This window comes from Myodes glareolus, chromosome 16, assembly GCF_982192425.1.
Source record: "Myodes glareolus chromosome 16, mMyoGla1.1, whole genome shotgun sequence".
Lineage (NCBI taxonomy): Eukaryota > Metazoa > Chordata > Mammalia > Rodentia > Cricetidae > Myodes > Myodes glareolus.
In genome coordinates this window covers 68,614,822-68,636,730 of record NC_142041.1, presented here as the reverse complement: position 1 = coordinate 68,636,730, position 21,909 = coordinate 68,614,822, and the positions used below count along the sequence as shown (strand labels likewise).

At 47.0% G+C, this 21,909-nt stretch overlaps 1 protein-coding gene across 1 annotated transcript in view; it reads left to right on the top strand.

Annotated features, from left to right (window-relative positions):
* The window catches only part of Znf704 (zinc finger protein 704), a 189,363-nt gene extending 167,657 nt beyond the window's left edge, over positions 1-21,706 (top strand). Inside the window, exons 6-9 of the mRNA XM_085677385.2 lie at positions 466-733; positions 3,209-3,310; positions 9,313-9,410; positions 10,368-21,706. Of these exons, the coding sequence (XP_085533511.2) occupies positions 466-733; positions 3,209-3,310; positions 9,313-9,410; positions 10,368-10,479 (580 nt within the window). The 3' untranslated portion in view covers positions 10,480-21,706. The remainder of the gene's footprint in view (positions 1-465; positions 734-3,208; positions 3,311-9,312; positions 9,411-10,367) is intronic.
* Positions 21,707-21,909: the final 203 nt, after the last annotated feature.

Here is a 21,909-nt window from a genome sequence, read left to right as displayed (position 1 = left end):
GGTGGGTGGTAGAAAGATTGCTCTAAGAAGTCTTTCTCTATTTTCTGTTTCTGTGAAAGGAGTGAAAGTTTATTTGGCTCGTGGTTCTGAATGCTGGATCTCTGGCATTAATGTAGACACCTAGATGTTCTGCATCTGGTGAATTTGATACGGTCAGACAAACCAAATCTACTCACTGTCTTCTCCTTTCGGAGCCACTGGTACCATCACGCCCGCATCCTCTTGATTTTTCCTAACACCATTAGCATAAGAGTTTGGAAATCACGTTACTAGCCAACAGTGTTGGTGGTGGGTACAATTAAATAATAGCAGAGAGACCTCCCTCAAAGGGGGTAGCTGCGTGCTGCAGGGTAAATATGGCGGCTCCCAGGCCAACAGAGAGGAGAGTGTTCCAGTTTGAAGGAGTGGTCTGCCCAAGATGGAGGCAGATGGACAGATGGCTGAGCTGTGCTCTCTCCTCCCTAGGCGTGCTGGGGACTCTGACTACAGTGATGGGGAGGAGGATTTCTACTACACGGAGATCAAGCTCAACACGGACGCGATGTCCGAGGGCCTGAGCGGCCTGGCCCCGGTTTCGCCCTCGCAGTCCCTGACCTCACCTCCTGCGTTTCCTGTCCCAGACTGCAGCCGAACAGAAGCGTCTTGTGCCAAAACAGACCCCAAACCGATGACACCGCTGAGCCGCTCAGCCCCCACCACCCTCTACCTCGTGCACACGGACCATGCTTACCAGGTAACGCGCTCGGGTCCTGTCCAAAGCAGTAGCTCCCCCTCCCCAGCCTGGAACTGCAAGAGAACTCAATAAAACACAGCACCATACATGGCAACCAGTAATTTAGTTGGTTTTTCTATCTTTTTAAAGTCTTATTCATGATCTCAAGTCGTAAGTGGTGGATCATGCCTTTAATCCCAGCACTCAAGAGGCTGAGGCAGGAGGATCATGAATTTGAGGCCAGAACTGGGCTATAGAATTTAAGGGCAGCCTGACCTACATAGTTGAGACTAGGTCTCTAAAGCCAAACAACAGCAAGAAGGGTCCGGTAGCCCAGGGCTGTGCTCTTGGTTACTCAGGAGCCTGACACAGGAGGATCAGAAGTTTGAAGCTTGCAAAGATGATAGGGCACATCCGTGACCTTCCTGGGTGTTAAAAGGGAAAGCAGAGGGGTTGGGGTGCGCTTAGTCCTAGAGTGCTTGCTCCTTTGCCAGTCTTCAGCACCGCTAGGGGACAGTCACGACCAGCTGGGCTCAGTCCCTTAGGAGCTGTTAAAAGGATAAAACTCCTTAGCCACGAAAAGCCCTCAGAGTGGTGACTGGCAGAGCTTACAAGCATCTGATATGTGAAAATTAAGCCAAAACCAGTGGCATACACCTTTGAGTAGGGGAATCTCTGAGTTTGATGCCAGCCTGATTTACAATATTAAGTTCCGGGTCAGTCAGAGCTATTTAGTGAGGCCCTGTCTCCAAAGGTAAAGTGAAAAGACCAGGAAGAGACAAGTCAGTGTGTAAGGCTTGCCCTGAGCCTAAGGAGTCGCTCAGTCCCCAGGACCTACATGGTATAAGGAGAGAACGTCTGGAAATTGTCTTCTGGCCCCCATGCCATACACATGGCCACAGGAAATACATTTCATTTAAAAGTGTCATTTGTTTTGTTTTGTTTTGTTTGAGACAATATCCCTGGCTGTTCTGGAATTCACTAGAGTACACTGGCCTCAAACTCACAAAGATCCACCTGCCTCTGCCTCCCAAGTGCTGGGGCTAAAAGTGTGCGCCACCATGCCCGGCTAATTTAACATTTTTAATAAAAACTGAAGTGAATGAAAAGTTTAGCCTTGCTTGGCAAGCTTTGGAGCAGTGATAGAGCTTACTGCGTAACTGGGTAGCTGGGGTTTCAGCATCTGCACTTCCAAGTAGGTAGCTAGCCCTCTCCGGTGGCTGCTAGTCTTCCCAGTTCAACAGTGCCAGCACCCTGTAGAAGTTGTTTCAATGGAAATTCTTTGAACACTATCCACACCAACCTACTGGGCCATAGCTGGGACTCCAGAAGCCTAGGGACTTAGAAATAAATCTTCCTAACACAGGCCATGGCTACCCTAACAATTGGGGTATCTTAGGCAACTTCATAAAAATCTTCCCTGCATTTTTGAAATTATATTCCCCTACCTATTTTATAAAAAAATCCAAATAATTGTATAGTATCCACTTAATTAAATTGAAATAATCATTTTAATCATTCTGATAGTTTATGTGACCGACTACCATGGTTTTCCATTGTCATGACCACATGGAGCTGAGCATGGTGTTGCATGCCTTTAATCCCAACACTTGAGAGGTGGAGACAGCCTCAGGATTGTAACAAGTTTGAGGCTAGTCTAGGTCACATGAGATCCTGTCTTTTAAAAAAAAATTAAAAAACAAGAAAAGCGGGGTGAAGGGGGCTACTACACACGTTCTCTGCCTGTAGCTTTCTTGTCTTCCATTGTAATTCTCAGCAGTGCCCTTTCATTATTGAGTGACCTAGAACATGAACGAAGGGTTTGTGGACATTTCTATCTACTGCCAATGTGTTTCCCAGTGGTGCCAGATAACACAACTACTGTAACTAGCTGGAATATTTGTAATTCAAAAACAAAAACAAGTAAACCTGGAGAAGATAGATGCAGTCACTTTATATACAGACTTGACTTCTGTCATCTCCATTGTATCTATTTGATCAATTTTAAGGCTTTTAAATTCTTTATTAAACTTTTTCATTTCTTTTGTATACATGTGTCTGCACACACATTTGACACATTGTACATGTAGAGGTCACAGGACCTTCCACTCTGTGGTCCTAAGGATCGAACTCAGATCTTCAGGCTTGTCAGTAGGCATCATTTCCTGCTAAACCACGTCACTGGCCAAGTCTCTGAGCATGTTCAGAATACACGCTTGTGCAGCAAATATCGTTGTATCCATTTTCTCAAGTAGGTTGAGGCCTATGTGTAAGATTGCTTCTATATAAGCATATAGGAGATTGCTTGTATGTATATGAAAGACTTGTTTCTGGCTCCTCTATGGCCCTGTTGAGTCTCCTCAACATACGTTGAGCATACGTTACGGGGGCTGCCCTACCTGTCCTACCTGTCCCTGCAGCCCAGCTTTGGTAATGAGGGCCAAGACCCTGGACACTCAGTCTTTACTACAGCCTTCTCTGCTTCCTGTCTCACAGGCTACGCCCCCGGTGACTATTCCGGGGTCTAAGTTCACCCCCAACGGCAGCAATTTCAGCATTTCCTGGCAGTCTCCTCCGGTTACGTTCACCGGCATTCCCGTAAGTACCGAAGCATGGCAAGGTGAGCTGAGCCAAACGGACACTGAGAGAGTAGACTGTGGGGCAGACATGAGAAAGATGGAGCTGGTGCTCCAGAGCACCACCACCGTTAGCCCTGGACTCCATGTAGTCGAGGGTGGCCTTTAACTGCTGCCCCCGCCCCATGAATGCAGGTATTACAGGTACACGCCATCACATCTATTTCCAGAGGCACGTGCTTCCTTCTTTTTTAAAATTGCTTTATTTTTCATTTTATCTGTATGAGTGTTTTGCTTGCTTGTATGTCTGTGCGCCACATGCATGCAGTGCCTGTAGAGACCAGAAGAGGGTGTCAGATCCCCTGGAACTGGAGTTACAGATGGATGTGAGCCTCCATGTGGGTGCTGGGAATCAAACCCAGGTCCTCTCTGGAAGAGCAACCAGTGCTCTTAATGACTGAGCCGTCTCTCCAATCCCAGGTATATTGTTCTGAATTGACACTTGTAGATTCGTGGACAGGCTGTTGTAATTCAGCTGGGCACAGCATCTCTGGGAAAAGATGCTTTGCCTGCTACCTTAGGAAGCCAGAAGAGAGTGTTAGCTGGTGATGCTGGGCTGCGCTTTGTGCATCTCCAAAGATGTAGAGTGAGCAGTTTGACCCACACTTCCTACAGAGGTTCCTGCAGAGATTCCCACAAATCTCTCCATAAATCTTGTTAGTTTGATATATTGTCGTGGGGGTATGCCATTTGAAGATCCAAAAGTTAAATAAATTGAAATCACTTTTTTCTTTGAAAGACTAAGCAAAAATAAAATAAAGTAAATGAACGCTAAAAGTGCAGCCCTATTTAGATGCTAAATAAAAATTAACTCATGTGTTAAATGATACTGCCAAATCACTGTGGATTTACTTGGCTCCTCACAGTTCATTTTAAAACATTCTGGATCCGACCTAGTTTTCCCCAAGACTGACCTGCACCGTCACCGTCTCCATGGTGGTTGTGTCTCCCGATGCGGCTCAGAACTAAGCTAACGATAGCAGATGTTGAAGCCTTATTTTTTCTTCCCTACCTCACCCCTCTTGCACTCCCTTGGCAAGCCCCAGCAAGGTCCAGAGGTTTCAGGTTCTAAGGGTGAATAAGTGGGCACTCTGTGCTGTGCTCTGCTCGTGCATATTTACCAGACTGAGCAAAGGGATTGCTGACAGCAAATGGCCTCCTGCTGGCAACACTGGGGGACTGGTAGCTTCCGGAAAATATTCCTGTGATTTCTTAAACACTACCATAAACTTGGAATAATTACTAAAGTCGCTGAATAGTGGTAGCCCCTGACCATTCTCAGGGAGTGACCATGGACACTCTTGCATTAGTTTTGTTTGTAGCATAGACATTTGTCTACTCCTGTTCCCATTGGATTAGAACCACTTCCTCTCAGGACTTTCCCTTGGGAGATATAAAAAGGCCCAGAGTGCCTTGCCATTTGCAATTTGTCATTAGCCCATCTGTGATCTAGAATTACCTTTGGGAGATTATCTTGTGTTAATAGGAATGGAAAGACTGGGGTAGTGGTGATAGTGGTGGGGGAGGCAGGCAGGCAGAAAAGAACATAGAAAGAAAAATGGGAAGCTGGCCCACCATGGTTGGCACCATCTCCTGGCTGAGAATCTAGACAGTATAAATGACGGGGACTCAACAAGAGATGAGCGCGTATTCACCACTCCCTGCTTCCTGATTGTGGCCACGATATGTCCCTGCATCAGGTTCCCACTGCCTTGGCTTTCCCATCATAGGGGAGTGTGTCCTTGAACCGTGGACCAGAATAAAGTCTTTCCAGGGTATTCTATTATAGCAGCAGAAAGGGGGGCTAGGATGCCTTCTTTGATAGCCTAGCGCATTTAGTTACTTTCCTTATTGCTATGACCAAATACACAACAAAAGTAACTTAAGGAAGGGTTTATTTGTTCTCCACTGTGGTGGCGTGGAGTGTGGCAGTGACTGGCCATGTGGTATCCACAGTCTGAAGCAGAGAGGTATGGCCCAGGCCACAGGACCCCACGTTCAGGGTAGGTTTTAGCACCCAGAGTGTGTGCTCGGGTGACACCGTCAGACCGGCGCTGACAGCTCCTTGGTTTCTGCTGTAATGTAGGAAGACTTCCCAGCCCTCGGCCGTTCTGCTCATCCGCCGTGAAAATAGGGGTAGAGTGAGACAGAAGCGCCTCGGTGTCCTCACCGCTGCCGTGATAGTCCAGACTGTTTCCACCGCACTCTGGCCTCGTGCTCGAGGCAAATGCTCCACTGTGAGGCCACATCTCTTTCCAGTTGTTATTTTGATACAGGATCTTACTTAATTGTTCAGGCTGAACTTAAATTCACACTACAGTCCAGGCAAATGTTGAATTTGCTACCCTGCCTTGGGCTCCACCATGCATAGCTTCTACTGGGCTGTTTTTAAATTAAACCGTCATAGAGATCATTCTGGGTTTTAACCAGCTGTCTGTTCTCCCAGTTCCTAAATGTCTCCTCAGGATGCCAGCCAGGATTCCTTATGGTGTTTGTTTTCCAACACTGAATCTTAGAACACTTCTATGGACACTATAGCAGTTTCTACCTTCAGTCTCAGTCCTCCCCCCTGAACTAGCCCTGTCTTTTGGTCCAGTGAGTTGTCAGTTAACACCCAGTGCTCAGCTTTTGGGAGCCAGCACCCCAGGCCTGAAGGAATTCCTGGTTTTATTTACTTACTCACTTACATATTTATTTACAAAATATTTCATTTCTGTGTTAGTTTCCAGGGACATTCTAGCAGCGAGATTGCACTTACACGCACTGTCTGGGTTAACTAGAAATTCTGCCTCCTGTGGCTGTTTCTCATTTATTCTTTTCATTTTGTTTTGTGGTTTTGTGTGGTTTCTATACATCTTATATTCATATGTGTGTGCACGTGCATGCATGCATATGCGTGTATACACACGTGTGCACAGGTGTGCTGACAGAAGTGGACACCACTTGTCTTCCTCCATTTTTATGCGCCTTCTTGTTCCAGGCAGGCTCTCTATGCGTAGAGCTCACATACCTAGTTAAACTGGCTGGTCACTGAGCTCTGGGGCTGCCTGCCCCCCACCCCCACCCCAGCACCAGGGCTACAGATGTCACTGTGTCCATTTTACAGGGGTGCTGGCTTCCACACTCCGGTTCTCATGATTGTGCCACGGGCACTCTAAAAGCTACTGAGTCTCTCCCGGCCTCCTTCCCCCATTCCTGATTTATTCTTAGACCAGAGAGTTTCCAGTCTCTCTGGTTTGTAATCTGCTTTGGCCGAGACTTATGTAAACACTGTAGCAGTCAGACTTGCCGTTCCTATTTTAAGGGTCTGGTGTATTTTTAAAAGCTTTGCTGGACTCTAGAAAGACAAGAATGGAGCACAAATCATATTCCTTATGCTCCTGAGCGCCCTGTCGGTGCTTTCAAAGAGAAAAGGGTCGGAGGCCTGCTGGCCTGTTGCCCCGTGGGTGGGCGTTCTGAGCAGTCCGTCCCACAGCCACAGGATTGGCATGTCCACTGACTTCATGCCAACCAGTGGCTAGCCCTCACCCCTAGAAAATAGGGAGCCAGGCAGAACCTAAGAATATGACTGAAGTTCCCTACTCTGAAATGGTTTCAGATCGCAACTCTCAAATTTTTTAATTATAAAGAACATTAAGGATGAGTCTGTCTAAAAATTCCAAACCCAGTGGTTTCTGTGTTATGGACATTTCTTCTGTCTTTGTGCTCCGAGACAGATGCCCATAGGTAGTCACCCTGCGTCACAGATGCCTTTCCTGAGATGTGGTATTGAAGAGAGCCCTGAGGACACTCCTAGAGAAAGCCCTAGAGCAGCCCCCAGAGCTGCAGGCTTCTGCTTACTTCTGTGCCAGCGCAGTGTATGGCCGCGGAAACTCTTGTGCAGACACCGCTGCCCTTCGCTAGCCTGAACTGGGGAGTGGGTGTGCAGGCGGAGCGGGCCGTCCTTACCACTGCTTTCCTTCCTGTCTTGTCCTGGTGGCTGGCCTCTGCTCTTCACAGCTACAAAATGCTGTTTTCTGTCGTTTTGACTGGAAACTAAGAGCTCTTGGTCCCTTTGTCTCGAGCTACCACAACAAAACTGCATACGGTAGGCAGTGTAATCGGCAGCCGGTTACTTCCTGGAAGCCGCAACTCCAGCATCAGGCTGTTGACTGTTTACTTCTGGTGAGGGCTCTCCTGTTTGGAGGCATCTGCCATTGGAGCTCTGCCTTCACTTGGCTTTTCCTCAGTGTGTATGGTCAACAGTGAGAGAGAAGGGGCACATGCCTGCCAGCCCTTTTATATCTAGTCTTGTTGAGGGGTGTGCATGCGTGCGTGCATCTCTTCTTATAACTACACTGCTCCTATTGGATCAGGGCCCCACCCTGTGTCCTCATCTCACCTTGATTCCTTGAAGGGTTTATCATTCAACACACCCAGACTGAGGATTTAAATTTCCAATATAAAATTTTAGGAGAAGTGGGAAGCCAGGCGTGCGGGTATATACCTCTAGTCCCAGCACTTGAGAGAGAAAGACAGAAAAATCAAGAGTTTACGGCCAACCTCAACCACATAGTAAATTTGAGACCAACCTGAGCTACATGTTCCCAAAAGTGAGAGGAAGTGAGTAGAAAGCCCGTGCTTCACTTGGGGTAGTGATATGAAGTGACATACCGCACAGGTTCATGTGCACATCACTCGGTCCCCACCTGGTGATGTGTGGAATGTTGTTACACCTTGTGGAGGAAGAGCCTAGCTGGAGGAAGCGGTTGATGCTGGAGGCTCCTAAAGTTCATGTCTGCTTCCAGCCCGGCCTGCCTTGTGAACTCCGAAGCTGAGCAGGCCGTGCCCTCGCCCAGCGTGGTGGACGAATCTCTGGACAGTGAGCTCGAATAACCTTCTCCTGTGGGTTGTTCCTGTCGCGTCTTCTGTCCCAGTCACAGGAAAGCTAGTGCAACTGCTTGGGCTTTGTTTTTATTGCCTAGAGACAGGGTTGTGAATGCTACTGAGAGATTATTCCAGTCAGTATGAGAAAGAGAAGATCACAAGGAAATTTCTCAAAAGCACACACAAAAAGGCACCACGAATCCATATGATTGCTCCCATGTGAGGCACATGACTTTTCTAAAGCAATCTCGTGTTGCTCAGCACAGTGCCTGGCATGAGGCTAATGTGAGATGCTCACGCTTACTGCGGTTATACTGGGAACAATGGAGTCAGACTTCCTGTTTAGAAAGTGCTCTGTATAGCTCAATTATCTCACTACCTGGGAGAGATTAGCTGGGATTTCTAAATCTATTGTTTAGAGTTCTTTAAAATCGCTGGAAGTAACATGTTGTGGTCACATAGTCTAATAATTGTATTCATTTATAAATAATAGCATCTAATACCATCCATAGTACTACAAAGTATATTTTGTACTTGGTAAAATATACTTCAAGGTAGACTTTTTCAAAAGTTTGAGACACAAAAGGAAGATTAAAATGTAGAGAGCAGGGCAGAGGCGACGCCCGGTGGGTGAGCTGCTTGCAGCCTGACAAACTGGACCCACCTGCAGGGGGCAGCAGAGAGTGAGCGATGCTCTTGTAGCCCTGGCCATGTTGGTGTTGAGGGTAGCAGTGTGGAACTGTGTGGAACTTGGAGCTGGAAAAGCCATTGTGTGCTCCGAACTTCCGTGTGCTTTTCCATGGGCATTTGGAAGATAATAATAATGAGAGAAAGGCTGCCAGCAGGAGTGTGCACGTCCCGTACTGTGTGGGGTCTGGGACTGTGAGACATCAATCAGCAGGATCCTCCTACCTGGTCAGCTTAGCCTCTATTCCTCCAGCTCCAGAGCTCTGGCCTTGCCTGTTTAACTCCCGCAGCTGAGAATAAACAGTTCGTTTCCATGGTTGTTTGCACACGGACCCTTGCCCACACCACTGAGGCCTAATAGACGTGTGGGAGAGTCTGTCCTGTCAACCTGATTTTCCTTGTGTTCACCAGGTGTCTCCAACACATCACCACCCAGCGGGCTCAGGAGAGCAGCGCCAGCACGCTCACACGGTCCTGTCCTCCCCGCCCAGAGGGACCGTCAGCCTAAGGTACGATTGCTTGACGCTGCATACTTCACCTCAAGGAATTTTCTAGGAAATGGGAAAATAGCAAAAAGGAACCAAAACCTCCTGGTTCCATGACCTTTTGTGGTTTCTCCCCAACCCATGAAGCATGCTTTCTTTCATAGCTAGTAGACAGCACTTCCATTTGTAGGGCAGGTGATGGTGGTCGCTGTCCGGCATTAACTCTGTATGACGTGAGTGACAATTTATGGTTTGCATCTAGGTCCAGGAGAGTCTCCTGGGAAGCCTCCAACCAGAATTCAGAACACCAGAAAGGAAAGAAAGGCACACTGAAAATTTGAAAGAGCAGTGTTGCTCCCTGCCATTCCATGCTTTGTTTGTTTGTTTGTTTGTTTGTTTTGCAGGAGGCTGGGTATTTGGGGGAGCAGAAGAGTGTGTGTGTGTGTGTGTGTGTGTGTGTGTGTGTGGTGCACATGTGGCTGCATGCTGACACAAGTGAGTATGCATATCTGCAAGTTGCACCTGGGTAAAAGTCAGAAGCCATCCAAGGGTTGGTCCTACTGCCTTGCTTGGACAGGGTCTCATTCACCCACCACATATGCCAGGCAGGCTGGTCCAGGAGCTTGCAGGGATCTCCCTGTCCGTGCCTCCCGCCGTGGTGTGTCAGTGCTAGCGCGTGCTGTCGTGTTCAGCTCTCAGGTTCTGGCGGTCCAAACTTACTCCTCGTGCCAGAACAGCAGCTGCTTTCTTCCCAGTCCCTAACTATTGTGTGTACTTCCTTAACCTTACAAAATGGCCGGATGGACATTTCCATGAGTTAAGTTTAGGAACTGCTTAAGTACAGCGGCCAGGCAAATACACAGCCTACAGAGAGCTCCTACTCCGCCCGGCAGGTGTCTGTTTTTCTCTTTCCCCCTCGCTCTTCTGAGCGCCCTCCAGAGGGCCCTGTCCCTGAACACATCTGTGCTGTCTGTCCTACAGGAAGCCCAGAGGTGAAGGCAAAAAGTGCCGCAAGGTTTACGGGATGGAAAACCGGGACATGTGGTGCACCGCCTGCCGCTGGAAGAAGGCATGCCAGCGCTTCATCGACTGAGCCAGGAAGACAGCTCGCCCTGCCATCCCTGCCTCACTCTCACGACAGGCGGTGAGAAAGCCTCTCCTTCCAAAGGAAGCCATTCAAGGCCCAGGGGAAGCTTTTCCTGCAATTCTGGGAATGTAATTCCATGGTGGAATTAAAGCAAAAAAGAAAAAAAGAAAAATCAGCTCCTGCACTGCTCTGAGAGCCCAGACAAGAGCAGCAAAGAGTGACTTTTTCCTTCAAAAGTAACTTTGCTTACTCTCTGTCTGGTCTTAAAACTGGACTTCTGTAGCAATCTAACCAACCAGGCCCATTTTACCTAGGAAGATTTTGATAAGCTTTCTGAATTGTGGTATTTTCAAGGGGTTTTGACACTTAAACAGTACAGTCATAAGCTCCACAATATTAGCTAGCATTTGTACAAAGGATAACCTACCTTGTGAATAGGCGCCTCCCTGTTTTCCAGCCAGCTGCTTGGAGCAGTCTGGATCATGATGTGTTTGAAGAAAGAGCTGCAGTTTGGCTGTGTTTTTCTGTGTCTGTTTTGTTTTCACGAAGGACCCAAGGAGAAACCTTGTAAAGATGGTAGCTTGGAGGCCCAGGTAGCTTTGGCCAAAAGTGCCTGGCAGTGGGAATCACAGGTAGACTTCAGATGCAGGCTGAGGCCAGCACGCCAGGAGCCACTTCAGAAGGCATCTGGGAGTCTCCTTGGCCCCCAAATGGTCATCCAGCTACTTCTGTGCCTGCCACAGCTCAGACGAGAGCCGGCACCGGGGCCATCTGGTAAGCCTCGACGCTTTCAGGAATGTCACACAAACTGCAGCTGGGGCGGTGTGCCCGGCTTCGTCTTGTCAAGACTGTGGCCAGGACCGTGGGTTGTCATCCTGCCCTCCAAACCCTGCCCAGGTGGAAATCTCCAGACTGCCTCACAGCTTTGCTCCAGGCAGAGCGTGACTGTCGTTCCCCCAGGGCAACAGATCCACTTCCCTTCTGAGTGCACTTTTATCCATGGCGTGCTTTGCATGTCACGGGGGTAGTCAGTGGACAGAGTGGCAGAGATGGATAACCAGTCCTTACAAAAACGTTAGAGCGATGAATTAAGAGTTTGCTCAGAAACTAACTTACGGGATGCCCAAAGGAAAATGCATCGTGGTATAGGACTCTCCCCATTTAGTAGGGCCAGGGCTTGCACTGGAATTTCTATTGGAATGTCTAAATTGGTGGACTTGCACGTTTGAGGGGTGGAGCGTGGCAGGCAGCCACCAAGCCTCATCAGAACACTTCTGCCCTGCTTAAAGAACTGGATGTCCTGTACCTATGCAAAGTAAGAGCACCTTAGAGGAGGCACTGGGATGGGGGCGTGGTGTCAGCCATACGAATGTTAAGTAAAATTGCACAGAGAAAAGCTTAATATATGTTTAAAGATTGTACATAGCGCTTTTTTACAGAGTGGAAAGAAATCATCTAGCAATCAGAGACCCCTTTTAATGTCAGGGTCATATGGAGGTTCTGCAGCGCAACACCCTAAATTTCTGCCTTCATGTATTTTGGCAATCTTATTTTTTAAATTCATGTGACTTTTTACAAGATTATTTCTTGAAAGAGATCCTGATCTGTTCCTTCAGGTATTTAAAAGAAAAAAAATTATTTCAAGAGAAAAGAAAATGTGCTCTATCTGATTCCCCATAGGCTGATAGTCGACATCAGCCACATTGGCTCTCCTAGATGTTTTGACCTGTAACCAGGAAACAGCATTTTTTTTTTTAATGCAGAGCTAAGGTGTTCCCCACTCCCCCTTCTCCCGGGTATGTCCTCTCTCCTATCTCCTGTAGTCTCTCTGCTGTGAAATGATGTCCTAGCTGGTCCAAGAAGCCCTGAGCCACACGGAGATTGTCACGGCAGCTGTCTGATCAAGCTCACTATGTGCTTAGATAATAAAGATCCTAGGGCAGAGGTTTTTCTCCTCGGCAAAGGTCCCTGGGATTTTTTTACATATATCTCAGATGAAGACTTTAATCAAAATCCATCTTCTCTTGAAGGACTTCGGGGTGAAGGAATGTTCTCTGCATGTGAGCAATCCTTAAGCAAGGTGTCGTGGCCATCTCCCCCAGAGACACAGCCCAAGGGTAGTTAGTTCTGCATAACTGCACATTGTCAGCGGAATCGTGACTCCGGGTGCACCTAGCCTGGGTCCCTCGTGTCCTCTGCAGCCTTCGTCACACCAGCTCTTCTGCGTGGCCAGCCCTCCTTGGGGCTCTCATCTGCAGGCCAGCCCTCGTCTGGCTTCCAGGTGCAGACAAATCCTGAGGCCAGTTCTGGACACACATGCTGCCCATTCCCTGTGTGGAAGGGCGCAATCTCCAGGGAACCAGAAAGCTCTGAATTGCAACATACAGTTACTGATTATATGAGTTACATTTTGTTATGAGTTACATTTTTTAAGTAGTTATTTTGTTATTTGGGGAACCAAATGAAGTGCCAAATGAAGCCTGACTTTTCATTTGATGCCATCTCCATGAAGCGAAGTTCTTTTTGTTCTGCATTTTGTGGGGAAGCAAAGAGAGAATGGATGAGAAGCATAATCCCAGGCAAGCTGGCTGCTAGCCTGCAGCTGTGTGCATGCCCAGGCTAACAGCCCTGTCTACAAAGAGTGGTGGCGCCCTGAATTCCTGTCCAGTGGAGATGTCTGATTGTTTTTCTTCCGTGATGTCCCTTTCTCATTTCTCCCTGAGAAGGTATTGCAGTGATTGACAGGACATTCTATAGCCAGACAAAGCAAAAGCAATGGGCACGACAGGCAACAGTTTCCAGCCTCAGCCTTCCCGGAGGATGGACACTTTGTATGTGGAAGTCAGCAAACCCCCAGGGTAGCAAGTATGTCTAGGAGGCAATGCAGGAGACCTGAGCCCGCCTACCGCCTGCTCATCTTGGAGCTGAGCAGCTAGGGATTCTCCATGCCTGTTGCAACTGTCTGAAATAGGACAGGAGCTGCTTTGTCCAGTCTTACCCTTACGCCATCTTTTGTCCAGAAGTTTCTCTGTGGAGTGAAGACAGCCAGCGTCAGGAAGAAAGCATGGGTTTCCAAAGCAGAGTGGGCTTTAAAGTGACTCTGGACAGCTCCATGGCCAAGAGGTTTTCTTAGGAGATGATCCCCTGCCTCCTGTGACCAAGCTCCAAGTGAGCACTATCAGAAAAGAACAGCACTCTCTTCAGAGATGGTCACATGTATGTTACAAAAAAAAAAATTCTGAAACTGAATTGTTCCCCAAGATGTCAGAAGTCTGTCATCTCTGGTATCCGAGTACACATCACACTGCCCCCAGAAGCCCTGGGCTCCTAGTGAGCCAGCCTGGCAAGAGTCCATTTCCTCTCTCACTTCAACTGCACTGCACAACAAGGGTGGCCCTCGCTGGAGGAGGTTCGAGAACGAGGTGAGGACTGTCTCTCTGCGCAGAAGAATACTGTAACACTGCTCATTTCCTCAGGGAAGCAGGAAGGATGTGCGAAGACAGATCTGGAGAACCCCAGGACTAGGAGGAATTTTGTGGTCTCAAGATGTTTCTTGTCAGAACTTGTTTTTCATGTGAACTCAGTATCATTTCAAGACAAATCCATGCCAGCTGGACAGTGTCAGCTTTCGCGAGGCGTGGCAGATGCACCCACTGTCTTTTCGTAGTCGACCTAAAGCTGACTGGTGTTTGAGCCACCGGTGCAGAGCCTGCCGGGTATTCGTAAACGTGGTGAGGCTTTCTCTGAATGTAATTGTGAACAAGGAGCCTCGCTGTTCCCTGTTATAATCTCCTGGTTTGGGCAATTGTTGATTTTCTCTACACAGCCTTCCCTAGGGGAAAGAGTGCTGTGGAGACGCGTGCTTTGCTCTACTGGCAGGTTGAGGAGCGTGCTGCCATGGACTCTAGGATTTCCACCACCCGCATCATCTGTAGCATTGGCCTGTGTGAATAGATACAAATGGGTGCACCAGTGGGAGCTGTCAACACAGCAGATAGGATGGGGGTGCAGGGCTTACGGCGTGGGGGGAATGCTAGTGAGTCAACTGGAAAGTTTATTTCTGGAAGAAACCCACCAGCAGCACACAGGCTCCCCTGTCCTCCTTCCTGTGGGGATTTCTCCATGTTGCAACCATTTCCTCCCGTCTTTTCTGCATTGTAGAAATTTAGCCAAATGGGAAATTAATCAATTCAGTGAGGTTAGCACTTTTAGGTACCGATTGTCCTGAGTAACGCACACCAACAGAGCAAGGAAGTACGAAATGTACTCACGATTGACTTGCTTCTGATGACTGACATTGGAAAGGTCCATTTCCAGTGATTCACCTGCTTTAAAGAGTGTACCTGCCACAGGACAAGCAATCAAAGTGAGAGTTTCGTCTCCTGTCCTGTTTTGTAAATAGCTCCTTGTTTTCCTAAGACAATCTCGTGTTTTATAACTTTTGTTGTGTGGGTCTGAGAATCACAATTGTAATGTGTGATAGAAAATATAATCTTAAGTACAATAATAATTACAACTTAAATTTCCAAATGAAAGAAATATACTGCTTCAGCATCTACAAGAGACATGTCACTTTTATAATGAGCGTTAGTACTTCTCAAGTTTATCAGAACTGGAAATATTTTACAAGATACAGTGTTTTATAATCACAGAGAACATGAACACTTTGTGGGAAATGACCTTGGTTTTATACATTGTAGCTTATTTTTTAAAATGCAGTATTTTAACCGACAGGACGTGTTGATATGGCACACAGTTCCTGTTCACCAATCCAAGGGCTATGCCTCTTTGAAGCAAGTGTTTTGATGCGTATCTTTTAAACCCTCTGAGCAAGGGTCAGAATGCAGAACAGGCAAAAAGGTTATTTGCAAGAGAATCGATGTAGCAGCAACTTCCCCTTGTCAGGACCAGTGTGTTTTCAGAGCATGGGGGGGAGGACATGTGACGATTCACTTTCGATATTTTAAACATAAGAAGAGATGCTAGCAGATAGACTCCTAGGCTGTGGAAAAAGTATCCCTCTAGTGTGAAGTGAATTGTGTTGAGTTTTCTTGTTGGTCTATTGGAGCTACATGCCTGCATTTAATGAACAAGTATCATTTGGTGGGGATGGCTAGACTCATAGGATACACACCCAAAGAACTTGTAGCCAGTCAGGGTTTGAGATGATTTTATTCTCAGCACCGACTGATTAATTTCCTCGTCAGAGTAACTGCTTTGTTTGACTTTTGTTTTTCACGATGAAAACCTCCCAGGCACACAAGGTTGTGAGCAGAAGGTGGCAGTATTCCCATGGGACATAAGAACCCAGCAGGGACCCACACAGAGAGTTGTGATCTAAGCTGCCCCTCGTCCTCAAGCCCACACACCGTTAAAGAAGGCGTCTTTTCCTTCCAAGCGTTCAGTGATCGTAAAGCTAGTCCGGTTTTGCTAAGTTTACAGACACAGCAGGACAGCCGAGCACTTGTTGGGTAACTCAGAAAGTGGTTAGAAGGCCAGCCCGGCCTCAGTTCCACATAAGGGTTAGATCTGTTCAGTGAGAATAATGAATGCATAGCGTGAGGCAGCCCTGTGCAGCTCAGCACCCAGTCTGTCCTGCCACCCCTTGGATGGCACCACCAGTAGCATGTGAGTGCCCAGCCACGTGTGCGTCTTATTCCACCTGCAAATGGAACCTTCTGTACAGAGGCTGCTTTAGGATGCCTGGACAAGTCCTGTAGACGATCAGCGCACACCAGGGCAAAGGAAGACACCAGGGAATGGTGGAAATGGTGTTAGACTAGGCAGCTGACATCTTCTGATAAGGAACACCCACACTGAGCCCCACTGAGGTTCTAACTATCAGAACCCACAGACATCAGGCCAGGTTGCTAGATCCCAACTGGAGACAAATAAGTGTTGACCACCAACACACATTCTTGGCGAGTACTAGAGACCAAAGAAAAGCTGCGTGGGGCCAGAGGGATCTTGTGCCACAGTTGGAGCTATGGAAGTCAGTCCTACATTTCTTGGCTGACAGGTCCCGCTCCTCCATGAGCACCACAGAATGCACATGCAGGCACAGTCTGAGCAATATCCTGAGAGATTATTCTCATGGAAGGCAAAATAGTCATGTCGTATTCTTAGCCTTGCCCCTAGTCAGGACATACTAAGTGGTTTCCCAGCTCTTCTAAGAGCTGCCTCCTGGCATATCCAGGCTACACCCCAAAGTACTAAGTAGCTGTGATCCTGATTCTTACTGTGTCTGCTACCGTGATCACTGTGATGAAGGGCTGGCAAAACAAAACGGAAAGCAGTCTTGTGCCTTTGTAGAAGACCGCCAGGTGCCCCTGAAGTTTAAGGTGACACATGGCGCCTCTTATGCCAAAGCCCTCTGCCCTCTCTCCATGCTTCCCAGGCCACTCGTATCCTTGTTCCTCTGTAAAATTAAAAAATAGATATATAAATAAATTTCAGCTCCGATCCATCAAGGTCCTTCCACACTAATAGGCATTCGGTGTTTGGGGTGCCCGTTCCCTTAAAAGGAAGCTTTTCCACGTAGAAAACCATCACATCTTTGACAAAATCAAAATGATAATAACTTTGTTATGGGGGTTTGGGAGGTTGAACAGATTTTCATTGGAGCCGCTACATTATTTTTAAGTCTGTCTTACATTGAAGTCCTGATGTTATAGGGACAGTCCTTATGGTAAGACGTGTCTCATTCAGACATTATTTCCTTTGATCTTCATAAGAACCTAGTGTAGAAAGCTAAGGTCACTCTCCCAATCCATGGCAGTCCAGAGTAGTCTTGAACCCAGTGAGCCAGCACCATTGTTACCTGCGAAGAGGGAAGAAGGGACTGGCTTGGCTGTCGTCCAGAGTGACTTAAGAGGCCGCCATGTTCTCCATCCAGAAGTAAAGAGCACACTCACCTGTGTTTCTCAGTGCAAATGTAATCATCCCAAGCGTGCCCCTTACCACCGCTACCATGCTGGTCGCCGAGTTCTCTCCAGCTAGATGGTAAAGTGCAGGAATAATTAGCTAAAGCAATATTCTAAATTAAAATTTTTGACTCCTTGGGGGAAGAATACTTTGCTGCTGGCATCCAGCTTTTCAGACTTCGTACATTTACATTTGAATGCAAGTTAACCGGTGCTGGCAAAGTTTGGAATTGCACCCACTGGGAGTGAGTAAAAGGCTGTCCAGTGTATGAGTGTACTTCATCCAGGGCTCTGTGTGCCAGGCTGAGTGTGAGCATCCTGAGTTCAGAGTAAAGCTCACAAGGAATCTTGTCATAGGACTAGAAGGAACACCCACAAACCTGTATTGACCTGTTACCTAGTTCATTAGCAGGGTCATTTTTTATTGTTATTAATGATGCCTTTCTATTTTAAGTAATTCAGTGCTTGGAGGCAGAATGGTTTAGCCCTTTCCTACGTGATGGAAAGACAGCCCGTTATATAGATTTGCACTGGTGTTACTGGCAAACAATGTAGAAAGAGCCTAGTAATCGTGAACAAGAACAAAGCAAATAACTAGACTTTGAGGTAAGGTTCAGAATTAAATAGTAGTCCTCTTTTTTATGTCCTGCCTCTATGGCGTTATCCATAGACTTGTGAGCCTTCGAAGATAGCACCCCTCGTGCTGCAAGACCACCAGAAAGCCATCCTGGAGGCTGACTGTTAGACTTCCTTAGTAGGATCAATTCCCCAAAAATATAATTAAACAAAAATAGCCAGAGTGGAGCATGGCAACCCCTGAAAAAGGCAAGAGAGCTATCATTAAAGACAAAACAGTTGGGGAAACTGAGGTGCCTCCCATTTCCATCTGCATTGACTGTCCCTAGCTGAAGAGGAAACCAGCATCCCAGAGAAGACAATTTTGAGAGTCTAGGAGAAGTCCCCAGCCAATTGCCATTTTCAGCCATCTGGCAGCAGTGTGCAGATTGTCTGGTGGACACGTTTTAAGTCCTTTTTTAAGGTCCTCCTCTCCCTAACCCAGAGGACAGAGAGTTGTCTTGGTTCGTTTCCAAAGCCAGAGTTGAATGAACCATTCTTCATTGGTTGCTTACTGGCTGCTCCTCTGAAGTCTGCCCAGGGCACGGATGCTCACCCCTGTCTTGCTCATCCTGCTCAGCAGCGGCTACCATCATCCTCCAGGGAAAGTGCCCAGTCCCTTCTGGTCAGGTCTGTCTCCTGGCTGTGAGGAGAGGGTCTCCCTCAGCACCATCCTAGCACACTGAGCACAGAAGATCCACTTCAGACTCACTGAGAGGACTCACTGCCACTGCCTCCCCAGTGGCTTAGGGCTCTCTGTCCAGTCACTTGCACAGAGATGAGAGTTGGCCCAGCAGAGGGTGCCGAAGTCTTGAGTCATCTGCTTTAGAATGGAGGCCGCAGCCAACCAGGAACGCCTCAGCCGAAATCCTTCCAGGCTCTGGCTTCTGCCTGAGGATCAGAGTGCAGGGATGGGATTGGCCTTCTCTCTGTGATGGCAGGGTGCCTTTGGGATAGAATTGTTTCTGTTTTGTGTGTCTAGAAAGCAAAAACTACTTCAATCTGTTCACCTTGTTAAACATTCATCCCTTACCACCCCTTATTTCAGGCATAGGTAACAAGACAGAAATGAAAAAGGGCTTTTGGCTGTTCTTGAGTTTGAGTTACCCCTCAGGGATCCATCCCCAAATTGACAGATTACAGTCTGAGGCCTTTCTTTATATTCTTATTGGGAGTCAGTGGCCGTGACATGATCATCCCCCAGTGTCCCAACAGGAGAAAGCTTCAAATGAAATCCAAATGTTCCAGAAAGCACATGGCAGCTCCCAGTGCACACGGCTCCTATGGCAACTAAAAATGCCCCGGTTGTGAACATGAGTCAGGCCTGTGGATCGCACAGTATAACCATGCCATTACTGCGTGTTTCCCTACGGTGCACCCTAAAAGTCCTATTTTTGTAATTCATGGCTAGACTGTGGTCAGCCACTTAAACACTCTATGGATCAACTAGTATACCCTAGTATAAGTTTCCAGAATATTTCATAGCAAAGTCCTGTATGCATGGAAGAACTCAGGGTAAGAAAATACACACTAGGTCCCAAAGGGTTCAAGATTATCAAAAGCAAATGTCAAGCGGACTGTGGTCGTTGCTTGCAAATGAGGGGCTGGGTGGGGGGACTATTAACTGCAGGTCCTCCGTTGCCCTTAGTGGTGGATTTACATGCAAACTCCGATGTTAAAAGGTGAGCCACCTTTGAAATTGTTTTTCTACACCAAATCTAAAATATCTGGAAAAAATAACCGAATATTTAAAGTGGGGTAGTTAGGGAAAATGCTGTCTCATAAGAACAACAGAAGCCAAACTGAAGTGGAGGGAGGGGGCCTCTGGCACACTAGGGTGGCAGCTGTGAGCACGGACAGGCACTGACCGAAGGCGTCACGGCAGTGCTAGCCAGCGTACGTAGAGGTCTTTCGAGGTAAAATCTTGCCATCAATCAGGGGTAAGTACTTCCTTACAAAGTCTTTAATAATGAATGAATGTATAAAATTATAAACTATGCATTTTCAAAGAGAAACATGTATTTTATATCAAATCCAAATACTTTTGTTTTCATAGAAACTTATCACAATTACAGATTATTCAAAATAAATGAAAATACAAATCTTCATAAGGGTGTGGGGTGCCTTTGTTTTCTTGTCCGATGGTTTCAAAGACAATGCATCCAGACTTTCATCTGAGCCCCAGACTCAGAAAAAGCAAAAAAAAAAAAACAAAATCTAGCCAGTACAGGAGATGAGGATGCACTGCCCGTGCGGCACTCACAGACTGCCGAGTCCTCAGAGACTGGTGCTGTAGTCACATGGATCAACAGGTGGATGAGGGCCAGGGATGGGGCTGGGGCAGAGCACTGGCCTGGCTCATGTGAGGGCCTGGCTTCAGTCCCCAACACTGGGAAATAGGAAGAAGTGACCAACGAAACTGTAGAAAGGTCTGTCTGTTGTGCTTAACTCTCCACCCAACCAGGGGTAGGAGTATTCTTTAAAGAGTTTAGGCTATAGTTTAAAAAACAAAATATAAAAATACTATCTGACAAGTCGATTTTTTTCAAAATTACACAGAGATGATCACTTATATTTTGAAAACTCTGTATAGAATATACCCGAATTTCCTCAGCCTCCTGCTGACAGTCGTTTTCATGAGATGTTCCCTCTGATAAGGGTCTTCCCTCTTCAGCGCTTACGCCATCCTCCTGCTGACAAGGAGGACGCACTCCGTTTCTCTGCTGCTCCGGTTCTCTTCTGTGTCTGCTGAGCTTTCTAGGCTGTTTGTAAAGTATGGGAAAACACACTTCTAAACCCGGTACTTAGGTCGTGCTGGTTATGTTTGCTACCTTATTAGAAGTTAGTGGGGGAGGGGTGGCCTGTCTTTTTATATGATTTTTAGCCAAATCCAGATGTTCCGATACTCTGTTTCTATCTGTAAGTACCGCCTGCAGAGGTTCAGGTGGAGAGAGACATTTTCTGAGACTGTTCCTCAGCCATGCTCCTTGCCAGCTTTTGGCCCACTGTACATAAATTTGTCAAATGTTTCAATGATGTTGTTTTTCTAAATGCTGTTCTCTAACACATTTTTTTTTCATTTTTTTGTCCTTTATTGTTCTGGACTTTGTCTTTTACAAAATGTTTCCTAAGATTTAACACCAGGAAAAAATATTTTAAAATAAACTGGTGCTAATTGGAAAAGAAGAAATTTTTTCAGCTTCACGATTTACAAAAGAAAATGTTCACACCAGTTAAACTGCACTTTCCCAAGGGGATGGCTGCTGTCCACTTACAGAGGGCATCCAGAGGACCAGCACACATTTAGAGTATGCTGGCCCGTTTATGTGTCCCCCAGAGAGGAGGACTTGCTGGGTGGTCCTCAAAGCATGTGGTAGAAGGGAAGGTGTAGAGTAAGAACCCTTTAGAAATAGTCTTCTGGTCTTTGGACTTTCATGTTCTGTAATGCTTAGCTGTAACAATTACTATGGTGTTGCCAATCTTGTCTGACGTCATCGTCAACCTGTACTGACTCTGTATGGTTCTACCCTTGGCTTGCACTGGCACAAACCAAGCCAGAATGCGGGTCTTTCAGTAAGACCCTTCTGATTTCTATGGTGTCCACACACATGAATTTAGATGCACTTGTAACTGGTTAATTACCACGAAGTAAGTCTAACTTCCACTTAATAAAAATTTTTGTGTATCTGCTTCTATTTGGAGCCATTTATTTATGCAAGGCTTACCATTTATTTCTAGAGTCGTCAGTGTGTTGCTTACTTGATCGATATTGCGGCAGAATGTCTGCAACAACGTGAGGGAGGGAGAGACGGAGGGGCTTTTTGGCTCATGGTTTATGGGGCTCTAATCCATCATGGTAGGGGGCGTGGAGGCTGCAGTTTCATTTCCATGACATAAC